The sequence below is a fragment of the Zalophus californianus genome, chromosome 3 (assembly GCF_009762305.2).
Source record: "Zalophus californianus isolate mZalCal1 chromosome 3, mZalCal1.pri.v2, whole genome shotgun sequence".
NCBI classification, from domain to species: domain Eukaryota; kingdom Metazoa; phylum Chordata; class Mammalia; order Carnivora; family Otariidae; genus Zalophus; species Zalophus californianus.
In genome coordinates this window covers 120,088,692-120,111,594 of record NC_045597.1, presented here as the reverse complement: position 1 = coordinate 120,111,594, position 22,903 = coordinate 120,088,692, and the positions used below count along the sequence as shown (strand labels likewise).

Below are 22,903 nucleotides of genomic sequence, written 5' to 3'. Positions count from 1 at the left end.
CACACACACTCTCTCTCAAATAAAGAAATAAATCTTTAAAAAAGAAAGAAAGTAATTTCAGACCATGGGGAATCATCCCAGATTTTCTTATGTTAGAGTCTCTCCTCCCCTCCAGCAGGCAGCCTTCTTGGGCAGGATTCCCCTCAGGATGGTTGCAGCCTGGCTCCTTCCTCTGATATGCAGTTAGCTTATGGCAAACTAAGGCATCCTTGCCATGCAACATGATAGATACGTTAGCTCTTTCCAGTCCTGTAGAATTCTGTCACCTCAAGCATCTCCAGCAAATTTCCAAGAATTCCCATGAATTCAGTAAGCGAGAAGCAAGTATGAGTTTATATTAGAGGTGGATTTATCATAAAAATAAGGAGGTTTAAGCTTAGAACCCCCTGCCCCCATGCATGGGCCCTATCTAAATCTCTGGAAAGGGCCTTAACAATGTGTTCGTATGATTAAATAGTTTGTAAAATTTGCAAAGCTAATGTAAAGAGTAATATAATTAAACTGCATACTGGATAAGCTCTAGGTCCCACAAAACTTGGGTCTTCTCTATATTCATTTATGCTCACGGAACTGCAAGAGGGACAAACACATATCAACTTCTCTAGGAACTCTCATTAGGATTTTTCCTCATCAACCTTCAATGGGATAGGGGTGGACAAATGCCCTAGGATAACAAACTCCCCAGGAGACTGACCCTCTACATTAATAAATCTCAATACTACTCTTCAAAGTGGAAGTTGGCAATGGGCTTTAATAGTAACTGAACCAGTTTTGTTATTTTTTTTGAAAATCCTACATAAATATATGGAGCACCTCCTTTATATATAAACGGGACACATCACTTAGTAAATTTCAGCTTTGGAGCTTCAGCTTTAAAATGCAAGGCAATAAGGAAATGTCCATGTAATTCCCTATTACATAAGCATTCACCTCAGACAGCATGGGTGGTTAGCACTGACTCAAGCTTCCTTGGCCATCTAAAACATCTTCCACTTAAAATAAAAATGATAAAACTATTCAGGAGGATATATTTATATTTCATATTTTATTTTATTTTCCTGAATAAAAAAGAAAAAACACTTTCTCTTTAAGGGACAATGAAAACAAAGCTGACAGTTCACCAAAACGTTTATTATATCTCAATGAAAAGCAAAACACTGTAGATTATTTTGCAGAAGGTAAGAATCTATGGTTTTTAAATTTAAATTTATAATTAATAGAGTAAGACAAAATCACTTAAGAATTGGGTTTGAGGGGCACCTGGGTGGCTCAGTCGTTAAGCGTCTGCCTTCGGCTCAGGTCATGATCCCAGGGTCCTGGGATCGAGCCCCGCATCGGGCTCCCTGCTCAGCGGGAAGCCTGCTTCTCCCTCTCCCACTCCCCCTGCTTGTGTTCCCTGTCTCGCTGTGTCTCTCTCTGTCAAATAAATGGAGTCTTAAAAAAAAAAAAAAAAAAAGAATTGGGTTTGAAATAGCCAATTCAATAAAAGTCATAATACAGTAACTAAAAAAGTAAAATTAATTCTACAACTAAAAGAAAAGGTAAAGTGGAATCTGTTAAAAATAAAATCTGTTTCAGTACTCAAAGTGGGTTTTTACCACAGGTAAACAGGCTAGTTTAATCTCTAAATCTGAATAAAGGAAAGCAGATTTTGAAAACCAAAATGCGTACATACCAGTAACAGGCTAAACCAAAAATCAATACTGAAATTTTCATTTGTTTGCTTTTTCCAATGTTGTGCTGGGCAGATTAGGCCTCTATTTCTTGGAAATGCACTAAACATCTGATTTATTTTCCACTTTTTAAAATAAGTTACTGATAAAAGCTAAATGTGTTTTTGTACTTTCCATCCTTGATTAATCCCTAGTGCTTTCAAGTGATCTGTAAATAATACAGATCACATAATGCTTCTGAATGATATCTTGCCCTTTTGTTTTTAGCAGGCCCAGAGCCACACACTGAATTTTGATGGGCAGTTAGTGAAACAATGTGAAGATGAACAGCTAATGAGGTACTTGGGATGCCAACCTGGCATTTTGTCCAGGAAAAACTTCAAACCAAGTGGTGATACAAAGGAAAAAAATGATTAAAGCCACAAATCCTTTGAATCCTATTCTAAAATATGACCCTGCAAGATGTTTTTATGTTTCTGAAGAGTCCACTGAAGTCTGGAATTGTCTTTCATTTACCTAAACACCAGTGGGTAAGAAAAGTATGGACTGCCAGGAAGAAAAGGAAGTGAGGGTTGAAAAAGAGTAAAAAACAAAACATAAATGCTATGCTAATTAGGAAACAATGACAAATTTCATAGCAACAAAATTGTACTGGGATATCTGGGGCATTTAGAAATTTAAAATACAAAGATATGCAGAACGAGACAAGGTGCAAAACTTATTTCTTAACAAGCTGTGCTTCTACAAAGAGTTTCACAATGGCAGGAAAAAATGAATAAATTGTACGACCAGCACTTTTTAACCTACTGAGCAGGTATCTTGGCTTATCTCACAAGGTATAAATGAAGACTTTGACATATAAAAGGCAAATACTCTCAGATTGTTTCCTCATCCACAGATACGCGAAAAATACTGTCTAACTCATGTGGAGGTTGTTGAGTAAACAAAAGGCATATTTCGATGTGTTTAACCTCTTTCCTGGCACATTATAATCAATATACTATAACTGTACTAGCACTACATGTCTGAAGAGCATGATGCTGACTTTTTGGCACACAAAGACTCCCTAAAATGAATTAGCATTTTCATCTTGACAATTCTTTTAGTAGGAAAAAAAAAAATGTTTGTCTGAGAATGCATGGGTGATCCAGGAATTCCCTTCACTAAAAAAAAAAAAAAAGAGAGAGAGAGAGAGAGAAAAAAAAGAATTGAATCATTTTGTTTGAAAAAGTACTGAGAGACAATTTTCCCCCCCAGAGCAAGATCTTTATCTCCTATTTGAAAAGGTAATTTCATTTGACAACAATTATTTAAGACAGTAATGCATAAATATGATCACTAATTCTATACACAATAGGTACTAGTTATATATATTTAAAAGATACCCAAAGAAGTTATCTGGCTTATTCAGAACAATTCAAGTATGTATATAACACAAGTATTTTTAAAAATTTTCTTGAATTAACTCGGTAAATTCTCTTATTCACAAAATAGCTAAACTAGTATATGAACTTTGGCAGAAAGCACAAAGAAAATAGGCAACAGAAGTTAGTAATTTTAAGATAAAAATTTTTACCATATACATTTGAATTTTTAAAATAGTCCAGAATTCTGCTAATCCCAAAGATGCTATTTGAATAGGCTTCATTATCTGACAACCCCATCTCTTATTTTGTGTCCCTTACAGAAGGGCACATAGCTACCCAAATGATACCACATTGCCTGTCCTTCAAGCCTTTGCTTTTGGTGCTGGGTAAAATTCTATTCATCTTTTAAAATCCTAGTGAAGTAGTGACACTTCATCTGAATAGGCTGCCTTGACCTCGAACTCTCAAAGCATTTAATCATACTTTCCTTTACAGGACATTTCTTTATTCCATGTCCTCCTATTATTATATGAACCACACCAGAGAGTTAAATGAATTACACATTTTTCCCTTTGCAGAAAAAAAAAATGCTAAGTTACTTTTTAAATATGATTGAAAGTTTTAGTAGACCCACTGCACCACACCTCAAGTAGGGAGTAATTGCAGCTTATTGGAGGATATGATTTAACAATGTCTTATAGATAAAGAACCATCTACTGAAAGTACATTTCTAATCTGTGATGAGATTCAAACTAGACTATGTTTAGGGGGGAAAAGTTCCTTGTATGAATGCACCATTAAGGATAACATAAAATTGGATATTTCCATAATATTTTATATGGGTTTTAACATTTATTGCTGTACAATTAATGAGACTGCAAAACAAGTTTATGCTACTTTTCTTTCCTTAGACCTTAGCCTTATTCATATTTTAAAAAATAATTGTAGGGTAACACCAAAATACTAGACTGAATAATTTTAATACTCCTCTACCACTAATTTTCTTACTTTGCATTAGCTTTTACAGGAAAAAATATAAAACTCTTACATTTGATTATTTGCATATTTAGGTAGAAGAAATATCATTTAAAATCAGTACTTTGCATTATATTGCCTATTCATACAACCTTTAAAATTTGGTTAAGCAAGGATTTCCTTTTTTTTGAGATTATCCATTCTCCCATCCCATCATTCTTACTGAAAAAAAAAAAAAATTACCAAACAAACAAACTCACCTTACTTAAATCAAGAAATTATGTACAGCTAAAAGCTATCAATTCCTAAAACTCTTCTGGTTGGGGCAAGGGAGTCAGAGGATGTTCAAACCAATGCAATGGAGAGAACTTTTCCTAGGCAATGTCTTTCCTGAATACAACATCGCAACCTCCTTAGGAGAAAGCTCTGTTGCCCTTTCCTCTTCCCCATTCTTTCCACTTGAAACTAAAATGACAGCTGAAGGTGGAGTAGCCCTCAAGACCACTAGTAGGAAACACAAATGTTGAAGATGGCAGCGCAGGAAGACTGGAGGCATCTCAATACTCCAGGAGGGTCTTTGATGACATCCTGGAGCAGCTGGACCAGCCTGACTGCTGGCTCTGAACATATTGTTATGGGTGAAAAATAAAGTTCTAACTGTTGAAGTCACTGTTGGTTGCATTTTCTACTATTTGCAATCAAATGCATGCCTAACTCATACAATCTTATTTAGGAGGAAACATATTGCAAATATAAATCAAGCTTTCTGATTTAAAGTTATTCTGATTAGAATTATTTCATTAGGATATGCCTTATAATAAAATATTAATTATTTTTATTCACCCTGTTTTTAAAAACCAATTTATATAGTGCATATTATTCCAGATATGCAGTGGGTTAGCACCCAGTCCTTGCTTCTCGTGGATGATGAGAAGTCACAATAATTAACCTTTTTTGTCAGTCATTATAAGCCAATATACTGTCTCATGGGTGATGGTTGATAAAAGGATTAAGCTATCAAAAAATACTTTAAAAATTATAGTATAAGAGAATTTTTTTAAAAAGGCCTAAGTCAATTATGAGTTAAATACACAGCTGCTAAAAAAATAAGATCTCAGATTAAGAATTCCTCATGTCAGTGAGATCATATGGTACATGTCTCTCTCTGATTGACTTATTTCACTCAGCATAATACCCTCCAGTTCCATCCACGCTGTTGCAAATGGCAAGATTTCATTCCTTTTGATGGCTGCATAATATTCCGGTGTGCGTGAGTGCGTGCGTGTGTGCGTGCGTGTGTGTGTGTGTGTGTGTGTGTGTGTGTGTGTGTGTGTATACCACATCTTCTTTATCCATTCTTCTTTTGATGGACATCTAGGCTCTTTCCACAGTTTGGCTATTGTGGACATTGCTGCTATAAACATTGGGGTGCACGTACCCCTTCGGATCCCTACATTTATATCTTTGGGGTAAATACCCAGTAGTGCAATTGCTGGATCGTATGGTAGCTCTATTTTCAACTTTTTGAGGAACCTCCATACTGTTTTCCAGAGTGGCTGCACCAGCTTGCATTCCCACCAACAGTGTAGGAGGGTTCCCCTTTCTCCGCATCCCCGCCAACATCTGTCGTTTCCTGACTTGTTAATTTTAGCCATTCTGACTGGGGTGAGGTGGTATCTCATTGAGGTTTTGATTTGGATTTCCCTGATGCCGAGCGATGTTGAGCACTTTTTCATGTGTCTGTTGGCCATTTGGATGTCTTCTTTGGAAAAATTATTTCATGTCTTCTGCCCATTTCTTGATTGGATCATTTGTTCTTTGGGTGTTGAGTTTGATAAGTTTTTTATAGATTTTGGATACTAGCCCTTTATCTGATATGTCATTTGCAAATATTTTCTCCCATTCTGTCGGCTGTCTTTTGGTTTTGTTGACTGTTCCCTTTGCAATCTGAGGGTTGCTGGAGTGGTGGGGGCTGGGAGGGATGGGGTGGCTGGGTGATAGACATTGGGGAGGGTATGTGCTATGGTGAGCACTGTGAATTGTGTAAGACTGTTGAATCACAGACCTGTACCTCTGAAACAAATAATACATTATATATTTAAAAAAAGAAGATAGTAGGAAGGGAAAAATGAAGGGGGGGAATCGGAGGGGGAGACAAACCATGAGAGACTATGGACTCTGAGGGTTCTAGAGGGGAGAGGGGTGGGGGGATGGGTTAGCCTGGTGATGGGTATTAAAGAGGGCATGTACTGAATGGAGCACTGGGTGTAATATGCAAACAATGAACCATGGAACACTACATCAAAAACTAATGATGTAATGTATGGTGATTTACATAACATAATAAAATAAAAATAATAAAATACTTAAGAGACAAAAAAAAAAGATTCCAAAATACGTATAGGATTCCTGGGAGGCCATTTGGTAATACCTTTAAGATGACTGTTCTAGGAATTTATCCTAACGCAATTACTAAAATTGGACTTAACAGTTTACCCAATATGGTTAAGTGTGACATAATTATAAAAGTGAGGGATTGAGGGAAATGTCCAGCAACAGAGGGACAGGTTAAGTAATAGACAAACTATGGCGGGTCCAGGGGAAAGAATACCTAAATAGCAATTGAAAATGAAGCTGTTTTGTTAAAAATAAAAAAAATGTGGAAAGCTGTTCACAATAAATTAAGTAAAAAACAAAGACAAAATAAATTAAGTAAAATTAAGGGAAAATAAAAGGGCACTAAAAGCATGTTGAGTTTTACCACAGATGTGCGTATCTGTGCACATGGGTGTGCATGTGTGTGCAAGGGCATGCAAGCCTACACGTGTGGGCCTGTATTGGAAAAGTTAGTCACCAAATCCATAGCTGAGGTTATTTATGGGTGATGGTATTACAGGAACTCTAACTTTTGTCTTTTTGCTCTGATAAGAACAATAAATGTCTGTTATCTTTAAAAAAATAAAATAAAATAAGATCTCAGAGAAATATTCTGAATGTTGGACACTATATTTAGATTCATGGACCAGTTCTAAAGGAACTTAATTAAATGACCATGACTTAGTTAAAGGAAAGGCCCTTACTCTGTTAGCACTCTATGACATTTTATAGCATTTAATTAAAGGACAGGTGAAATTCCTCTACATCTGGCTGGCAAAGGTAATTGTAAAAACTACAAATTTTGCATGCAATCCTTCCTGGTATAAATAAATACAATTTTCAACTATTCTAGTATTGCTAAACCTGCACTTGTCCATTAAAAACCTGCTGGAACTGAGGAAGCCTTCATTTCTGGCACTTACTAATAAAACTGCAATGTAATTCACATAAGGGCCAATCTTTGGTCAAAGTTTAAGAGAACTAGTCCAATGATATTGGTATATATTACGTATGTTAATGCATTATTATTCTCCAAAAATGTGTTCAACTAAGAACTCTCTATTAATAATGCTTTTGACAATATCAATAACACTAATTTTATTGGGTGACCCTTAAGTCCTAGATAATATACTAAGCACACTCACTATTGTATCTTATTTTAATATAGTTAGTTTAATCCCCACCCCAAAAAAAGATATAGAAATAATTTATACCACAATTTTACATATGAAGATCCTGAGGAAAGGGAAATTAATCAACTTGCCCAGAATCATGTAAATACATGGTGTCTAGACTCTAAAGCCAGACAATCTGACTCTGAAGTCTATACCTGTAATCACTGTGTACACCTATTTTCTCAATTCAATAACCCAATCTCCTCTAACACCTGACATATTTTAAAATCAGCAGGTTGAAATATCATGCAACACCTTCTTCTATAGTAAATCAGCTCTTCAAATACTGAATCTTTTTACTAAGCATGACAGATTTGTGCCGGTGGTTTCAGGAACCCACCATACAAATTCCCAGAAAGTGAAGTTAAACCTGTGGTAAATTAATAGAGAAGAAGTTTACTGTAACATCACCAAAGTTTTGAAAATATATAATTTTTTTGATATTCCCCTTCCAAACTGACATCAATAAAAAGTGGTCCAGAGAGTTATATGGCTACTCCAACATCAGACCAGAGTGTTTTAAAATACATAAAGATGAGCATATAACATGGTAGACAAAAGTAAACCACAAGGCTATTTCTATAGAGAATAAACAATGTCAAGAGCATCATTGGTTTTACTGGCTATAACTACACTGTCATTAAAAAAAAAAAAGAGGTCACAATAAATAACCAAGATTGTATTTTTACTAAACATATATGCAAGGACAAATACTATTGAAATTTTGGTACAACAAAACAAGTTAAAGAAATACACCTGAACAATAATGACATAAATGAAATACTAATAAGTTGAAAAGTGATATTTAAGTCATTTTCATTCATAAAATCATTATATTTTACATATTATGGAATTTTATGATTTCATAAAATATTAATTTCCCTTTGCCTTAGCAAAAACCAGACAAGGAATATTATTTATAGATTATAAATAAAAGAATTTACTCAAGAATATTATTGGACTTAGTAAACATAACATGGCCAGTTAGGGGCAGAACTGGCTTCTAACTCAGAGTTCTTTCTACCATAGTAACCAGTCATGTAGGTATAGGACTATTCGAAATGCTATTTTACAAAGTACCATGTATAACCTCTGTACCCCAGAAGTTTTCAATATAACCAAATTCTCAAGGTGAGAAACTATATAAAAAGACCTACAATATTCTCTAAACACTGAAAGGATACAGCTTTTGAATAAATGTAGTTTATGCCTTTTCCATACATTAATTTTCAGATTATTGGCAGATCTTTGTAGATAATAACAAACAGTTAATAAAAACAGAAAGTCAAGAGTATTGCCAAGAGCTAGTGAAATAGTTGGACACAGAAAATTAATTAAATATTTCTAAAGAAAAATATTGTAAACATGACCAGGAAAATTCATGTCTTTAAATAGGTGGTACAGGGGCGGAGGGGGTTAGTGAAAAATAGCAGACACCATGAGTTTGAAGATGTTCTCCTATACAGGGCTTAAATTCTGCAATGCATGGTCTATACATCAGGTCTTTGAACTCTTAGGATAAGTTTAAGTGGTAAGCGGAGAGAAGAGGATATGTATTATTACCATTTCCAAAATAAAAGGAGACTTTCAAAGAAAAAAATATCTGCCCAAAACACCCAGTTAGTTGGTGGAGGATGCAAGATATAAAAAGTAGAAACAAGCAGAAGATAATTTTGAAGACAAAACAAACAAGAAACATATATTGTGTGACTAGTGAATGACAGGGCAGGAATGTGATCAAACTAGTAACAATCTGAAAGATTTGATTTTTGGGAAAAAAAAGGCTATAGAGGATATTATTACCAGTGAAATTATATTTCTCAAAGGAGATTTTTAAATGAAAGAAAATTATTTTGAAACATGGACCATTAAGCAGCAAAAGAATCTCCTATGGGAAACATTAAGAGCCCAGATGAGTCATTAAAAACTCTTCAGAGAAAGATAATACTTCTCCATGTCTCAGCTCTGCATTAAAATATATACATAGGTTTAAAAAAAAGTAACATTTTATTTATATTTATAAAGAATGTGAAGTAAAACATTTCATGGGTAATGTAACAGTAATATAGAATTTACTTTCACCCATTACATCAGATTTTATTCTCCCAACCAGTTAAGATCCTGGTTTTCCAATCTGAAACAGTATTATATAGGAGCATAGCAAAGTTAATGCAGAAAAGCAATCAACCCATTCCTATGGCACATAATTGCTGGCATTATTTCAGGAAATGAAATGAGTCCGAGAAGAGGCATTTTTCAACAGGTTATGCTCTCTTCTAACTTTTGCTTGCAGAGCAAAAGCCACTGCATGAGCAGGAAATTGTATAACAACTTAGATTGACCTTGGTAACACATCAGAAGAAAATCCTTCAGCCCTTATAAAAATGGACTTACCTATGCTTTTTTTCCCCAAAATCAAGTTGAAATGTATTTGTTTCAAAAATAGTGCAGAATTTGTCTATATTCAGTACCTACTGAATTGTTACTCTTATAACAACACAGATCAAAATAATAATAACATAATAGCAATAACAGACATAATAGCAACTCTTGGTTAACCTTAGGTGTGCTCATCAGAAGACATATATGTACACATACATTGACACTTTGTAATTTCAGATACTCGTAGTATCTTTTAATTGGATATTATCACTAATAGACTAATCTCCATAATGATAAAATTTGTCATTTTATCTTCAAAGTGCTCATCTAATTTTAACATATATCAAATTTCTGAGATTTTTTCTTCACAGAGTCATAATACTATTTCTTAAAGAACTCTGAAAGACAAGTGGGGCATGATTCAAAACCATCTAGAACTTCATGTTAAACTAGAGTACAAATGCATAATTGAATGAATTCAAATATCTTCACAGATTTCTTCTAAATAATGTTTTTAAATTCCACTTCTAACTGAACACTATTTTTCATATCACTATGTAGAGGATCTTCAAAAGATCATGTTAAAGACAAATTTATTTTAAGTATCTAAACATTTTTTAAAAGAATAAATTTGTGCAACAAATTCTGGTTAAAAAAAATCATAATTTAGCAAATCTCATCTGATATGTAAAATGTACCTATCACATTGATGTGAGGTGTTTTTTTCAAAAAGCTAAATGAAATTAGAAAGACAATGTTATATACAGTATCATTTATTTTATACATTATAAAAGTACAGATCTCATTGTAGTTTTGGATCATCTGCTCAGAAACCTGTACTACCTTCCTTTCTGTCCGATAAATTGAAGTCCTGGCACTCTTGGCCATCCACAAGCTTCTCTCAGTACCTTTCTGGCCTTACCTTTTACCCACATTTCCTACATCACACACTTCAGTCCAAATCTGAATTTAGAAGCTCTTCTGCTCGGTAGTCCCTCCATCGTCACATGTCAGGCCTGTACTCTTTCTTCATAAGTAACTTCTCCTTCACCTTGAGGCATCAAACTTCATCAAGGGCAACGGGAAAGTTTACATACTTCAAGTTTTCAACAAATCTTCCTTCGTAATCCAGCCAGAAGTGGATGCTTCTTCAAATTTCCTTAAGCGACAGATTACCACCTCTCATCTGAATTACTGTGACAGCACCCTAACTGATCCACCAACCTCTGGTTTTGTCCATGGTCAGTCAGAGTGATTATTTTTCCTAAAACACAGCTGTGATCATGTCACTTGCCTGCTTAAAAGCCATCTGTGACTCCCAGTTACTCATAACAATTAAGTGCCAACACACACATGACTTAAAGGTAACTACATTTTCCAGCCTTCACTTTTCTACTACCATCATCTGAAACCTCTTCTTCCCATACCCCATATGTACTCTGTCTTTAGCCATATGAATATTACACAGGACCTGAAACATAGTAAGTTTTATCTTTCTCTTACTGTATTTGACTAAAAATGGACTTGGAAATGCTGCTCAAGCCCAGGCCGATTTATAAGGCATAAATCTCTTGATTGCCCTTCCCCTCTGCTCAGCTAAGCAACTAGCTGATCTGATCAAAAACTTCGACCCAAAATCCTTGACATGTCTTAACAAAATACAGTCTCCATCATTATAAATTATGTTAAATTAGAGAAGCCAGAAATGCATTTAAATAGCTGAATCATTGTTAGTAATGAGAATGCCAGAATAAGAGTTAAAGCACAAAAGCATATTCCAGACTGTTCCACCAACTGCTTCTGAAAAGATAAGCAAGTTGTTTTACCTCCCTGAATCATGCTTTCTATTTCCCTAAAATGGAAAGTTTTAACTAGATTATATCACTAAGAAGCATTTTATCTTTATAATTCGATCATTCCAATTCTACTATTCAATTATATGGCAGTTGTTTCAAAAATCATGAATGTGTCTCTTTTCTTCTTCCTCCCAACTTTTTCTGGTTCTGATGATATTATGATTTCCAGTGTAAAGGAAGAAATATGCTTCTTCAAAGCTAAAAGTAGCATATTAGATTTTCCCAAGTGTATCCATACCAGAGAAGACATCATATCAGGCACATATAATTAAATGATCAATTCAAATAAGAAATAATATTTTAACCGGTATCTGTACTACTGGTCTAGTAGAACTTGGAAGATAAGGAGGGCACTCTATGAAGGCACTTGGTGCCTTCCTATAGAACATTTTAGACACATTTAAAGACAAGCAAAATTCACCTTGGCTAGATTGAATTTAAACAATATTCAATAACTGAATTAAAAACAAAAGAACATCAGTATACTGCATAGAATGGACATAAAAAGCTCTGGACCATAGTGTGTCCCCAATTTTAGCAAGTTAGCCTGAAAAAAAGACACCTAAACTTTATTATAAAGGACTATCGTGAAGCATTACCAGTCTACAATTTACAGGCTATAACATATTAAACTCTTAACTACATGAAGAAAATAAGCCATATACGTGTAAGAAAGCTTTGCATTTCATGTATAAAAATGCAGAATGGAGAGTAATGAAGCATATTTGAAAAAAAGGCCACTGGGAGAAATGTAGAGCAAAGCAAAACCAGGAAGAAACAGATAACACATGTGAAGACATTTTTGGAACCGATAATGCTAATCTGAATAAATACACATATACAAAGAGGCTACATCATTTTCTTTCTACATTTTCTAAGTAGTGCTGCCAAATATGGAAGGATTGGAGCCATTTCTGGGGAACTGCTGAATCAGGAGCCTGAGTCAGAAAGTAAACCCTCAGCACAGAGAAAGTACTAAAAAAAAAAAGAAAGAAAAGAAAAAAGAAAATGTTGAGAGCTCATACGCAAACAGACATTCAGTTCATAAGGTCCAAACCTTCTCTAGTTATCAAAGCACCATGCATTCTTCCCTTCCCAAACTGATCCCCTCATATTATATGTATCTGGAAGAAAGTTGTCCTTCCAAGAAACCAGATTACACCTGTATCTAAATATTAAGGTACAGCACAGAGTCGGTACTACATGTGACTAAAGATGGCTCTGAAAACTAATGGCAGGAAGTTTTCCATCTTAAATGACAAGAAATCTAAAATAAAAATAAAATTAAACAAAATAAAATAAAGGGCTTATATGATATTAAAAAATAATTCAGAGACATACAAAAAATTGTTTGACAGTAATTTAAGGGAGACTAAGATGCTCTTTCTCCAAAAGCCTTTAAGATCTGATTATCTCTCTGAAATGGTCTAGACATCACTCTTCTCTGAAGAGTGGCAGCAGGAATGGATCATGAGCTATTCTCAGGCTTGAGAGTATATTTTTGGCACAGGAGGTTCAGCAAATACACCCATACATAATCAACACAATTAAGGTAAAGCTCCAAGGGTTAAGTCACCTTTGACCAACAAAACAATTATTTCCCTCTTACTCCTCTGCCCCATACAGGACCTTCTCAATTTTGTGACGGCACTCTGAATCATCATCAAGAGATATTAAAATACCATCATTTATATACTTTATATAATTTTTATCTCATTCAACATTTATTTTCAACAGCAACAATGACTTTGTACTTGATTTTCAGTTCTAAGCTCTACTGAGCTAAATGCGCCAATGATCTTAGTTCTTTTTCAGACTACGGCATAGAAATCACAAAGTAACAACTAATCAAAATGAAGCAATGTCAAATTGCGCCTATGATCCTGATTTGTCAAAATAAACTCAGTCTATCTGGATCTCAAGTCTTATTCTCTCATTATCACTTTTTATTAAGAAACATATTTACATTTATATTTAATCTCTGCAATCTCTACAAAATTTATCCCAGAAAAGAAAACTCTCAAATAGTTTAGCTTGAAGGACTAAGAGCCAGTGTTAGTCTTAGTACACAATTGTGAAATTGTTCTTTTGAGCTTTACAGTAAGCATAATGATATTCTCTGCTATGAAACAAATAACCAGAGAGAGTGTTCTGGTCTAATGCATGTGTTGCAATTTCAGTGATCAGAATTCTCTCCATCAGTGAGTGGCACTAACATCCTTGCTTGGCATTTATATTACATCTTCACACAATGTTCCACAATAGCTATCACATCTTGTTCTTGCTTATGATGATGAAGAGCAATGCATTTTAATTCATACTCCTGATTTTCGCTGCTTTTCTACCCATATTAATTTGCATTTGGCTACATTGATCGGCACAGTCTGAATTGACACAAAGCTTCATCTCTGAAGACTTCAGAAATTTAACGAGCTAAGTTCTCTTTCATTTTTACAACATATCAATATGGTAGATTAGGCCAAGATATTACAGTTGAGTAGTTAATTCAGTAGCTATAAGTGGCTTTTCTAGTTGCCGGATTGAGGCATTCTCAAACTGTAATGGTCTTAATAAGAATCACCTGGGTGCTTATTAAAAATGCAAATTTCCTGAGCCACAAACACCAGACATTTTAACACTGTAAATGTAGGTAAAAGCCCAGAAGCCAGTATTTTAATAAGTATACCATGAGATTTCCACATACATAGTCCCAAAACTTCACACTGAAAAATCTCTGAGAATGAGTTAATGTTTAAACTGTGAAGTTCCCAGTCATCGGACTATGCCACATCTTATCCAAAACTGCTTTACCTAATTACAATTCTCCTATGCCTATATTTAACAATTAGCTAGATTATCTATAAAGTTTGCTGACTTATGTTATTCATATCAGCCAAAGGTCAGATTGTGACAAATTTGGTCTTACCCTCCCTAACCCACCTCACCCCCCGTAATTGACCCACACCAACCTCCTGCAAAACAAATGAGAAACTTCCATCCTAAGATGCTGGGATTGTATTAATGAAATGTTCTATAAAATACAGCAGTGAAAATACTCGAGAAAATAACATATGTGAAAATACCCTTTTTAAGTATTTTTGGGACTCCAGTGCTGACACTGGTGGAGTAAGTCCAATCATGAGTTTGAAAAGACCTACTCCACTATTTATAAAGTAAACTTCTCAATTCAATTGAAGCAGGCATTTAGGAAGGCTTAACTAATATTCCTGACTCTTAAGTGGGATAACCAAATACCCCATTTTTCTCAGGACTCCCGTTTTTTTTTTTTTTTTTTTTAAGATATTATTTATTTATTTGTCAGAGAGAGAGAGAGAGCGCGCGCGCATAGGAAGAGGCAGAGGGAGAAGCAGGCTACCCGCTGAGCAAGGAGCCCGATGCAGGACTCAGTCCCAGGACCCTAGGATTATGACCTGAGCCGAAAGCAGATGCTTAACAGACTGAGCCACCCAGGCATCCCAGGACTCCTGGTTTTAGCACTGAAAGACCCATACCTCATAAAGCTTTCAACTGTCTTGGTTGGCCACCCTACTTCATGCTTCAGTATTTAGGCATAAAATTTGTAAAGCATATTAAAAATCCCTACAATGGCCTATCAAAAGAAAATCCTGATAAAGTAAGATTTTATTGAGGAATTGCTCATGAAAATTAAGGCTTTAGATTTAAAAACTAACCATGGCACCCCTAAAGTTTGAGCTTTATTTTGATTCAACAACTCACTGAAAAAGGGTCTCTAAAAAAGAAAAAAAAATCACAATTAAGAAGCAATAAATACTTAACAAATATATAATCATAGAAGTTACCAGGAGGAATGTACTTTGACATTTCCAATATATACAGATCCAAAATATCATGGACTTTTAGCTGATAAGATAGAAAGTCTTCTGAAACACCAACAATAACTTTAAAAGGTAACACCACGAGAGACTATGGACTCTGAGAAACAAACTGAGGGTTCTAGAGGGGAGGAGGGCGGGGGGATGGGTTAACCTGGTGATGGGTATTAAAGAGGGCACACTCTGCATGGAGCACTGGGTACTATATGCAATGAATCATGGAACACTACATCAAAAATTAATGATGTATGGTGATTAACATAACATAATAAAATAAAAAAAATAAAAGGTAACAGCAATCTGGGCAGGAACAAGAAAACCAAAGAGTTAAACAAGTCGCCCTTGATTTAGGTCCTGGCTGCAACAGTTATGAGGAGCTCAATGCTAATGATTTAGAACCTGCAATGAGGAAGGAGAAGTAAAATTTCCAATGGTCAGAAGAGAGCTACCTCATTTACAGTTACGACTAGGGGGGCTGCTGATCACTATTTTCTGACAGATCACTGAGGAGTAATGATTAATTACAACTAATAAAGTTAAATAGTGCAATGATTAATTATAATTAATAGAGTTAAATAGTGTAGGGGAAAACTAGAGGCACATCTCAGTTATTCAAAGTTGAACTTCTGCTCTGTGATTTATTCATTAGAAAATTTCAAACTGTTTTTAACTAGTTAGGAGAAGAGTCAGTGTCTTCTTTGTGCTGTTTTATTTATTTTTCTCCATTTATCTTTTTGTTTCTTTGGGTGCCTCGGCTTCTAAGTAGCCTGCAGAACTTCAGTGGTAAGGATCCTGGGGCTCTTTTCCCCATTCCTGCTTAATCACAACTAACCGCTTTGAAACCAGAGGCTTTTTTCCATTATTTTCCACATGGTTGCCTGAGCCAGACAATTTCACACAAGACCCAATTACCTCTGGTCTGGTCCTACTGTAACAGCCTAATAACTGGCCTGTTTCCGGTCTCAGCCCCATTCAATCCATCCTCCACCTGCAACCAGGACCTTTCAATCATGAAAATATGATCATGGCATTTTACTGCTTAAAATCTTTTAAGGGATCTATTGCCTGCAAAATCAGGCCCAAACTATAACTCACAGATAGGTTCCTCTCCAGCCAGGTCCCCTCCACCTGTTCTATACTCTGACCATACCAAATTACTTGACTCAACAAAATGAAGTCTCACTTTCCGTCCCTCTGGCCAGAATGCCCAGCAGTCTACCCTCCTGATGACCTCTGCTTGCCCTTCCTACTCATACCATGTCCTCTGGGGGGGCCTTCTCAGACCTTCTTAAGAACAAATCCATCAGTGATCACTATTCTAGGCCCCTACATGGGCCTGACACACATCTGTTTGAGCATTCATTGTTAATACTCAGTGTCACTCAACTTCTTCCTCCCTGTGGGTGTGGGCTTCTCCCTTAATCATTTCTATACTATCTTACACTTAATATAACATGGATAATCAACAAGCATGTATTGACTGATTTCCTATAAGAAACAATTTGTGACCCAGAAAGCAAGCTTATAAAAAGAGAGCAACTCTATTAAAATCAGTTAAAAATAACAACAAACAGATCAGAAGTGTTTACTGGGATCTATGAAATAAAACATAAACAGCCATAAAAAAAGTCCTCAATCAGTCCCTGTAGATATAATAAAGCACATAAGTGATGAAGGTGAAAAATCATACACACACACACATATATATATATATACATACATAAAGAAAATATTTTTACAATAGTACACAGACTACTGTATACTGGGGACATGGCTGCTCATAATGCTCTAGTTATGCAAGCAACTTATACATAAAAAGAAATGCAGGCAAATGAGCAATATGAACTGAGAATTCATGAAATAAAACTAGTAGCCCATAGATACAATAATTTCAACCTCACTAGTAATCCAAAAGAATAAAATAATGTCAGATTGGGAAAAAAATCAATTGTAATATCCATCGTTGGCAAGGGTATGAGGAAATGGGCACCTTCACAGTTGTAAACTGTTACCAACTTTCTGGATAGCAATCTTAACATATGCATTAAAAACTAACAGATTTACATGCCTCTTTATCCAAGAATCCTATCTCTAGGAAGTTATAGGAAGTTGGTGGTAAATAAATTAAACTATGAATATAAAATATTTACATTATTAAAAGGAAATGCCTAAAACTCCTAGACTAGCATAGATCATAATAAAGCCATTAAAACTAATGGTGTAGAATGATAATTTGATGTGAAAGGTGTTAATAACATGCAATAAAGTAAGCTATGAAACAGCACATGTAGCATACTAACAATATATCTGAACGCAGACACCTGAAAGGTTAATGACCAATAAGGTAACAGTATAGTGGTTGAAATTAAGAGTAGTTTTTATTTTGCATATTTGTGGCTTTTATTTGTTCTATATTGAGCTTTATTTAATAGCCCTTTCATAACCAAAAACAGCTTTTTAAAGTGAATTATTAAAGAAAAATATAGATTAAAGAAAAACACATACAGGGGAGAATGAATATATATGGCAGTGAAAATGGTATTATTGCAGACATGGGAGCCAAGAGTGAGCATCAGTATATGGACATTACAGTAAAGAAGAGCAGCCTAATTTTCTCAGGAAGAAATACATGCATTTTGATATGGCAGTCATTAGGGAATTTTGAGCACAGATGTATCATGAAAGTAGTGTTGTAAGCAAATTTACTGGGCAATGGTGTGTAATGTGCATGTAAGCAGAGATCCTAAATCCATTCCTGAGACAAGTACTGTAATTTAGAAGTATTATTATCTGGGCTTAAAGGAGAATTGAATTGAGAGACATCAATAAGAGAGAGGGGCAGCCAGTACCTTGCTCCTTTGGAGCCTTTAGTAATACCCATAACTGGAATGCCCTTCCCTTAAGTTCTACTTATGATCTGGTGTTTGGTCTCGAAGTTCACTTTCTCATTGCAGCCCACCCTGATTTGCCTATGCTCCCAATCCCTCTTGCCTTGCTTTATTTCTTCCACAGCACTGATTACTTTCAACATTCCAGATGAAACACTTCATTTTGTTTTCTGTTTCCTACATAAGAATAGATGTACCCACAAGGGCCAGAATTTTTGGTGGTGTTGTTAACTGATGTGTCCCCTAGGGTCAGAATAGTGTTTAGCCTACAATAGTTATTCAGTAGGAATTCGTGGAATGAACAATTGGATCTAAAAAGGGAAAGAGGTGGGGAGTCTGAGATAAAACTACAAACACTAATAGTGACAAACTTTCCAAAATGAGGATGTAATCTGAATGTAAGATGATGATTAGGTATTTGGACAAGCTGACTCTGAATTGAAACAGTGGCATCCAAGTAAGGAAAGTGCCCAAGACCATAACTGGTGAGAGATTTCATAGCTGAAGATGAAAGGAATGGTGGACTTGTATTTTGTTAATTCATTTAAAAAGGGGGGGTATCTAGATTTGAAAAGAAAGAAGGCAATGGCAGAGATTTACATTTACAGGAAAGAGGAAGAGGCAGTGATGCAGGATACAAAGAACATTTGGAAAACATAAATTAGAAGAAGCAGAAAAAGAAAGACAGGGAGAACGTGATGTCTCCAAATCCAGGGAAGAACCTGGAGTATAAAGGGACAAATAATGGGTTTTGTATTTTTGTCAAAGAGCTCGAAAGGTTTGAGAGCAAATACAGTCAACAGGATTTTAGGTATTAGGTATGTTAAGTATAGGAGCTTAAGCCACGGGTGGTAGGAAACAGAACTAGCTGTAAAGGAGATGGTTTTGGAGAAGAATAAGGACACTTTTCCCCACAGACATCCGGAAAGGGAAAGAGAAGATAATTATGAGAAAAGGATAAGGAGAGTAAAAAAAAAAAAATGTACAAAAATTGAAGTGTCACATTCTTTTTGATAGAATAGGTGGAGATGATATGCCAAGGAAAGGACAGGACAGCTGGGACTGGGGGCAGGGAAAGAGAGAAAAGGTCTAAAATAGCTCCCGCAGGGAGAGAGCCTGGGAGTACAGAAAAGACAATTAAAAAGACTGCCAAATAGCAGCAGAGAGCAGATTGAAGTTTGAAAGCATCCAGTTCTAATGAGCCAAATCTGCAATGCTGTTTGCCTCTAGCAGTGCTCTCTCTCCTGGGAAAAGAAGCAAAGGGAACCAGAGTTAGAGGTAACAAAGGTTTAGGAATTTGCTGGACCAGTAAAGAAGCAAAGGTTATTAATGAAGAGGCAAAGCCTGTGCTGCTGGTTGGGAGTGAAGATCCAAAATCATTTGAAGCAAGGAAGGCACCAGTGCCGGAGTCTAATCACGGACGAGTATTTCCAAGGAAGGAGGGAAAGTAATTATTGTGAGTTCTAAGCTGAAAGCTAAAACTTTCAAGGAAATTAGAAAGCTTCTCATTTCCCACCACCACCACCATCACTCCTGCTGAGACTGGAGGAATGGGAAGAAGCAAATCTAAGAGACCAGAAGATTTTTTTTTCCTTTTTTATGTATATCGATAGGAAATTTTTTTTTCCAGAGGACTGCTGTGAAGTGAGCAACTTTGTGTGTGTGTGTGTGTGTGTGTGTGTGTGTGTGTGTGTGTGTGTGTTGGGGAAGGGGGGATGAATATTACCACTAATACAAAAAAATTGGTAATTGCCTAAAGTTTTATGCACTTCGAAGGCATGAGGGTCACTCATTTTTAAATAAACTACAAGGCAATCCACTAGAAAAAAAAGTGTATTTTGTTTGTTATACACAATTAGAGATTTCTACCATATAAATACAGGCTTTGCTTTTGAATCAAATCCCAATGCTTCCCATTGGTTCAACACAGTCTTCTGTAGTGCAGAGATGGCCTCTCCACCTCTCGGACCTCTCACTCCACTCTCCACATTGTTCACTCTGCTCCAACCACCTCGGCCTTCTTTTAGTTTCTGAAATAAATCAAGCTGATTCCCAACTTGGGACCCTTGCCGGCCATGCTGTTTTTCCCAGACAGGCCCGGGAGGACCTTCTTGACAGTCAGGTCACCTCAGAGAGGGGTCACCTCAGAGAGAACTCTTCTGTCAACATAAAGTGCCCCGAGATGCACTCTTTATCCCATCACCTGGTTTCATAGTGCTTTTTATTTCTGACACATTTTACCTGATAATAGCTTGCTTATTTATTTTTCGTGTTTTGCCATCTGCCTCCTCCACTCAGAATAAGACCTCCGTGAGGAAAGGGATTCTGGCTGTCTTGGTCACCACCATATTGCCAGCATTTCCAATATTACCAAGCACACAGCATACATTCAATTATTTTCTTAATGAATGAATGAATGATAATGAACTTAGTATTTTAATGTTAAACATGATGGAAAGTTAAACTGTGTATATGTTCATTCATAAGACTGTGTACCAAAAAACATGAGAGGTAAAAATGATTATTATTGCTATCTCAAAACATCCCCAAATACCATATCTGTCTTATTATAAGCAATAAATATATTTTTTAAAGATTTTATTTATTTATTTAATTGACACAGAGAGAGAGAGAGACAGCGAGAGAGGGAACACAAGCAGGGGGAGTGGGAGAGGGAGAAGCAGGCTTCCCACAGATCAGGGAGCTCCATGCGGGGCTCGATCCCAGGACCCTGGGATTATGACCTGAGCCGAAGGCAGTCGCTCAACCAACTGAGCCACCCAGGTGCCCCTATAAGCAATAATTATTATGAGAAAGAAAACTTGATTGTGAATGGAAGGATAAAGGAGGAAATCTCCCTGAAGATGAACCTAAATATATCTCAGTAAAGATACAAATGATCAAATGGACAAAAAAAATGTTTCTGCTATTTTTGCCAGGCTGAGAGAGGTCCAGAACTATAGACAGATTTTACAGAATTTGAACAGTGTGGGATTTAATTAGTTAGGGCACATAGACAAACAAGATGTCAGATAAATTTTCCACAAAATAATTCTATAAATTATGAGTAATGTTTTTGCTGTTTGTCTTGCTATATTATAGCTAGAAACAGGCTTAAGTAAGAGGTTAAGAAGAAGCAGATTTTAATCTTTTTTCCATAAATGGCAACTCAAAATAAGAAATTCAGTCCCCAGTCAAGTTTCACACTTTCTGTGGAAAGTATTCTCTGCCAGTTCATTGTTACCAAAACAAAACAAAAAGAAGAAAAAGAAAAAAAAAAGGGGGGGTAGGAAACGTTAAAATCTGCAGTCTTAATGAACAGTTTTATGTACAAAACTCCTAATTACCTTATGTAGGATATTATTAACCAAAATCCTCTGAAATCTGATGAAGATGTATCAATTAAGTCCATACACAGGTATATTTTCAAAACAGCCCACTTCAGTATTCTCTTAAGATGCCCATGTAGAAGTCAAAAATCAAAAGGTTAATGAATAAGGAAACTTTAGATGAATCCAAATTGAGAGACGTTCTACAAAATACCTGGCCTATGCTGTTGAAGTACATCAGGGTCAAGAACACAAAGTAAGGTTGAAGAACTATTCCATCTTGAGACTGAGGAGACAAGTAAACAAGTGAAGGGCATAATCCTTAAACTGATGTTGAATGGGGCTGGTGGGGTCAGGGTACTGGTGGAGGGTAGCTACAATGGAAATTCCTAGGACAACATGAAATTTGAACAAGGACTGTGAGCTAAATGGTAGTATTCTATCATTGTTACATTTCCTAATTGTTTTCTTAATTGCACTGTGATTTTGTAGGAAAATTTTCTCATTCTTAAGAAAAACAAACTAGGGATAAATAGGAAAAATTAATGGATGGATGGATGGATGGATGATAGATAGATGAATCAATCTGTCGACTGACTGGCCTAATGAAAAATTTCTAAGACCATCAAGTGAAACAGAGACCTCACTCATGTCAGTGATTAGAATAACAATAAGTAACTAGTAAACAGATGTGTCAAAGACAGAACCATATGCTATAAGAAATAAATCAATAGAAATTACAACATCTGTTGTTTAAGCCCTAACAATATATTATTACTTCATTAAATGAGACGAATAAAAATTAAAGATGAAATGTAAGATTTATTGAACTAAGAACTTTTGTAATTGATTTCATTATTTATCAATAGATGGTATATTAGAAATATACAATGACATCATTTCAATTTTAAGTTAAAAATATAATTGGAGGATTTAAACCATAAAATAGTCCACAGAAATAGAATTCCAGATATAGATTGCTGATTTAAATCTTTACTCACTGTCCTTAAAAAAATCTTAATTTTTAA

At 35.6% G+C, this 22,903-nt stretch overlaps 1 protein-coding gene across 5 annotated transcripts in view; it reads right to left on the bottom strand.

The window, feature by feature from the left end:
• The window catches only part of KCNJ3 (potassium inwardly rectifying channel subfamily J member 3), a 154,433-nt gene that overhangs the window by 118,567 nt on the left and 12,963 nt on the right, over positions 1 to 22,903 (bottom strand). The window contains exon 3 of one of the 5 annotated variants that reach the window (XM_027591158.2): positions 12,712 to 12,779. The exons of the other annotated variants lie outside the window; for them this stretch is intronic. Coding sequence (XP_027446959.1) covers positions 12,763 to 12,779 — 17 coding nt within the window. The 3' untranslated portion in view covers positions 12,712 to 12,762. Of the gene's footprint in view, positions 1 to 12,711; positions 12,780 to 22,903 lie in introns of those variants that run through there. 5 annotated transcript variants of the gene reach the window in all.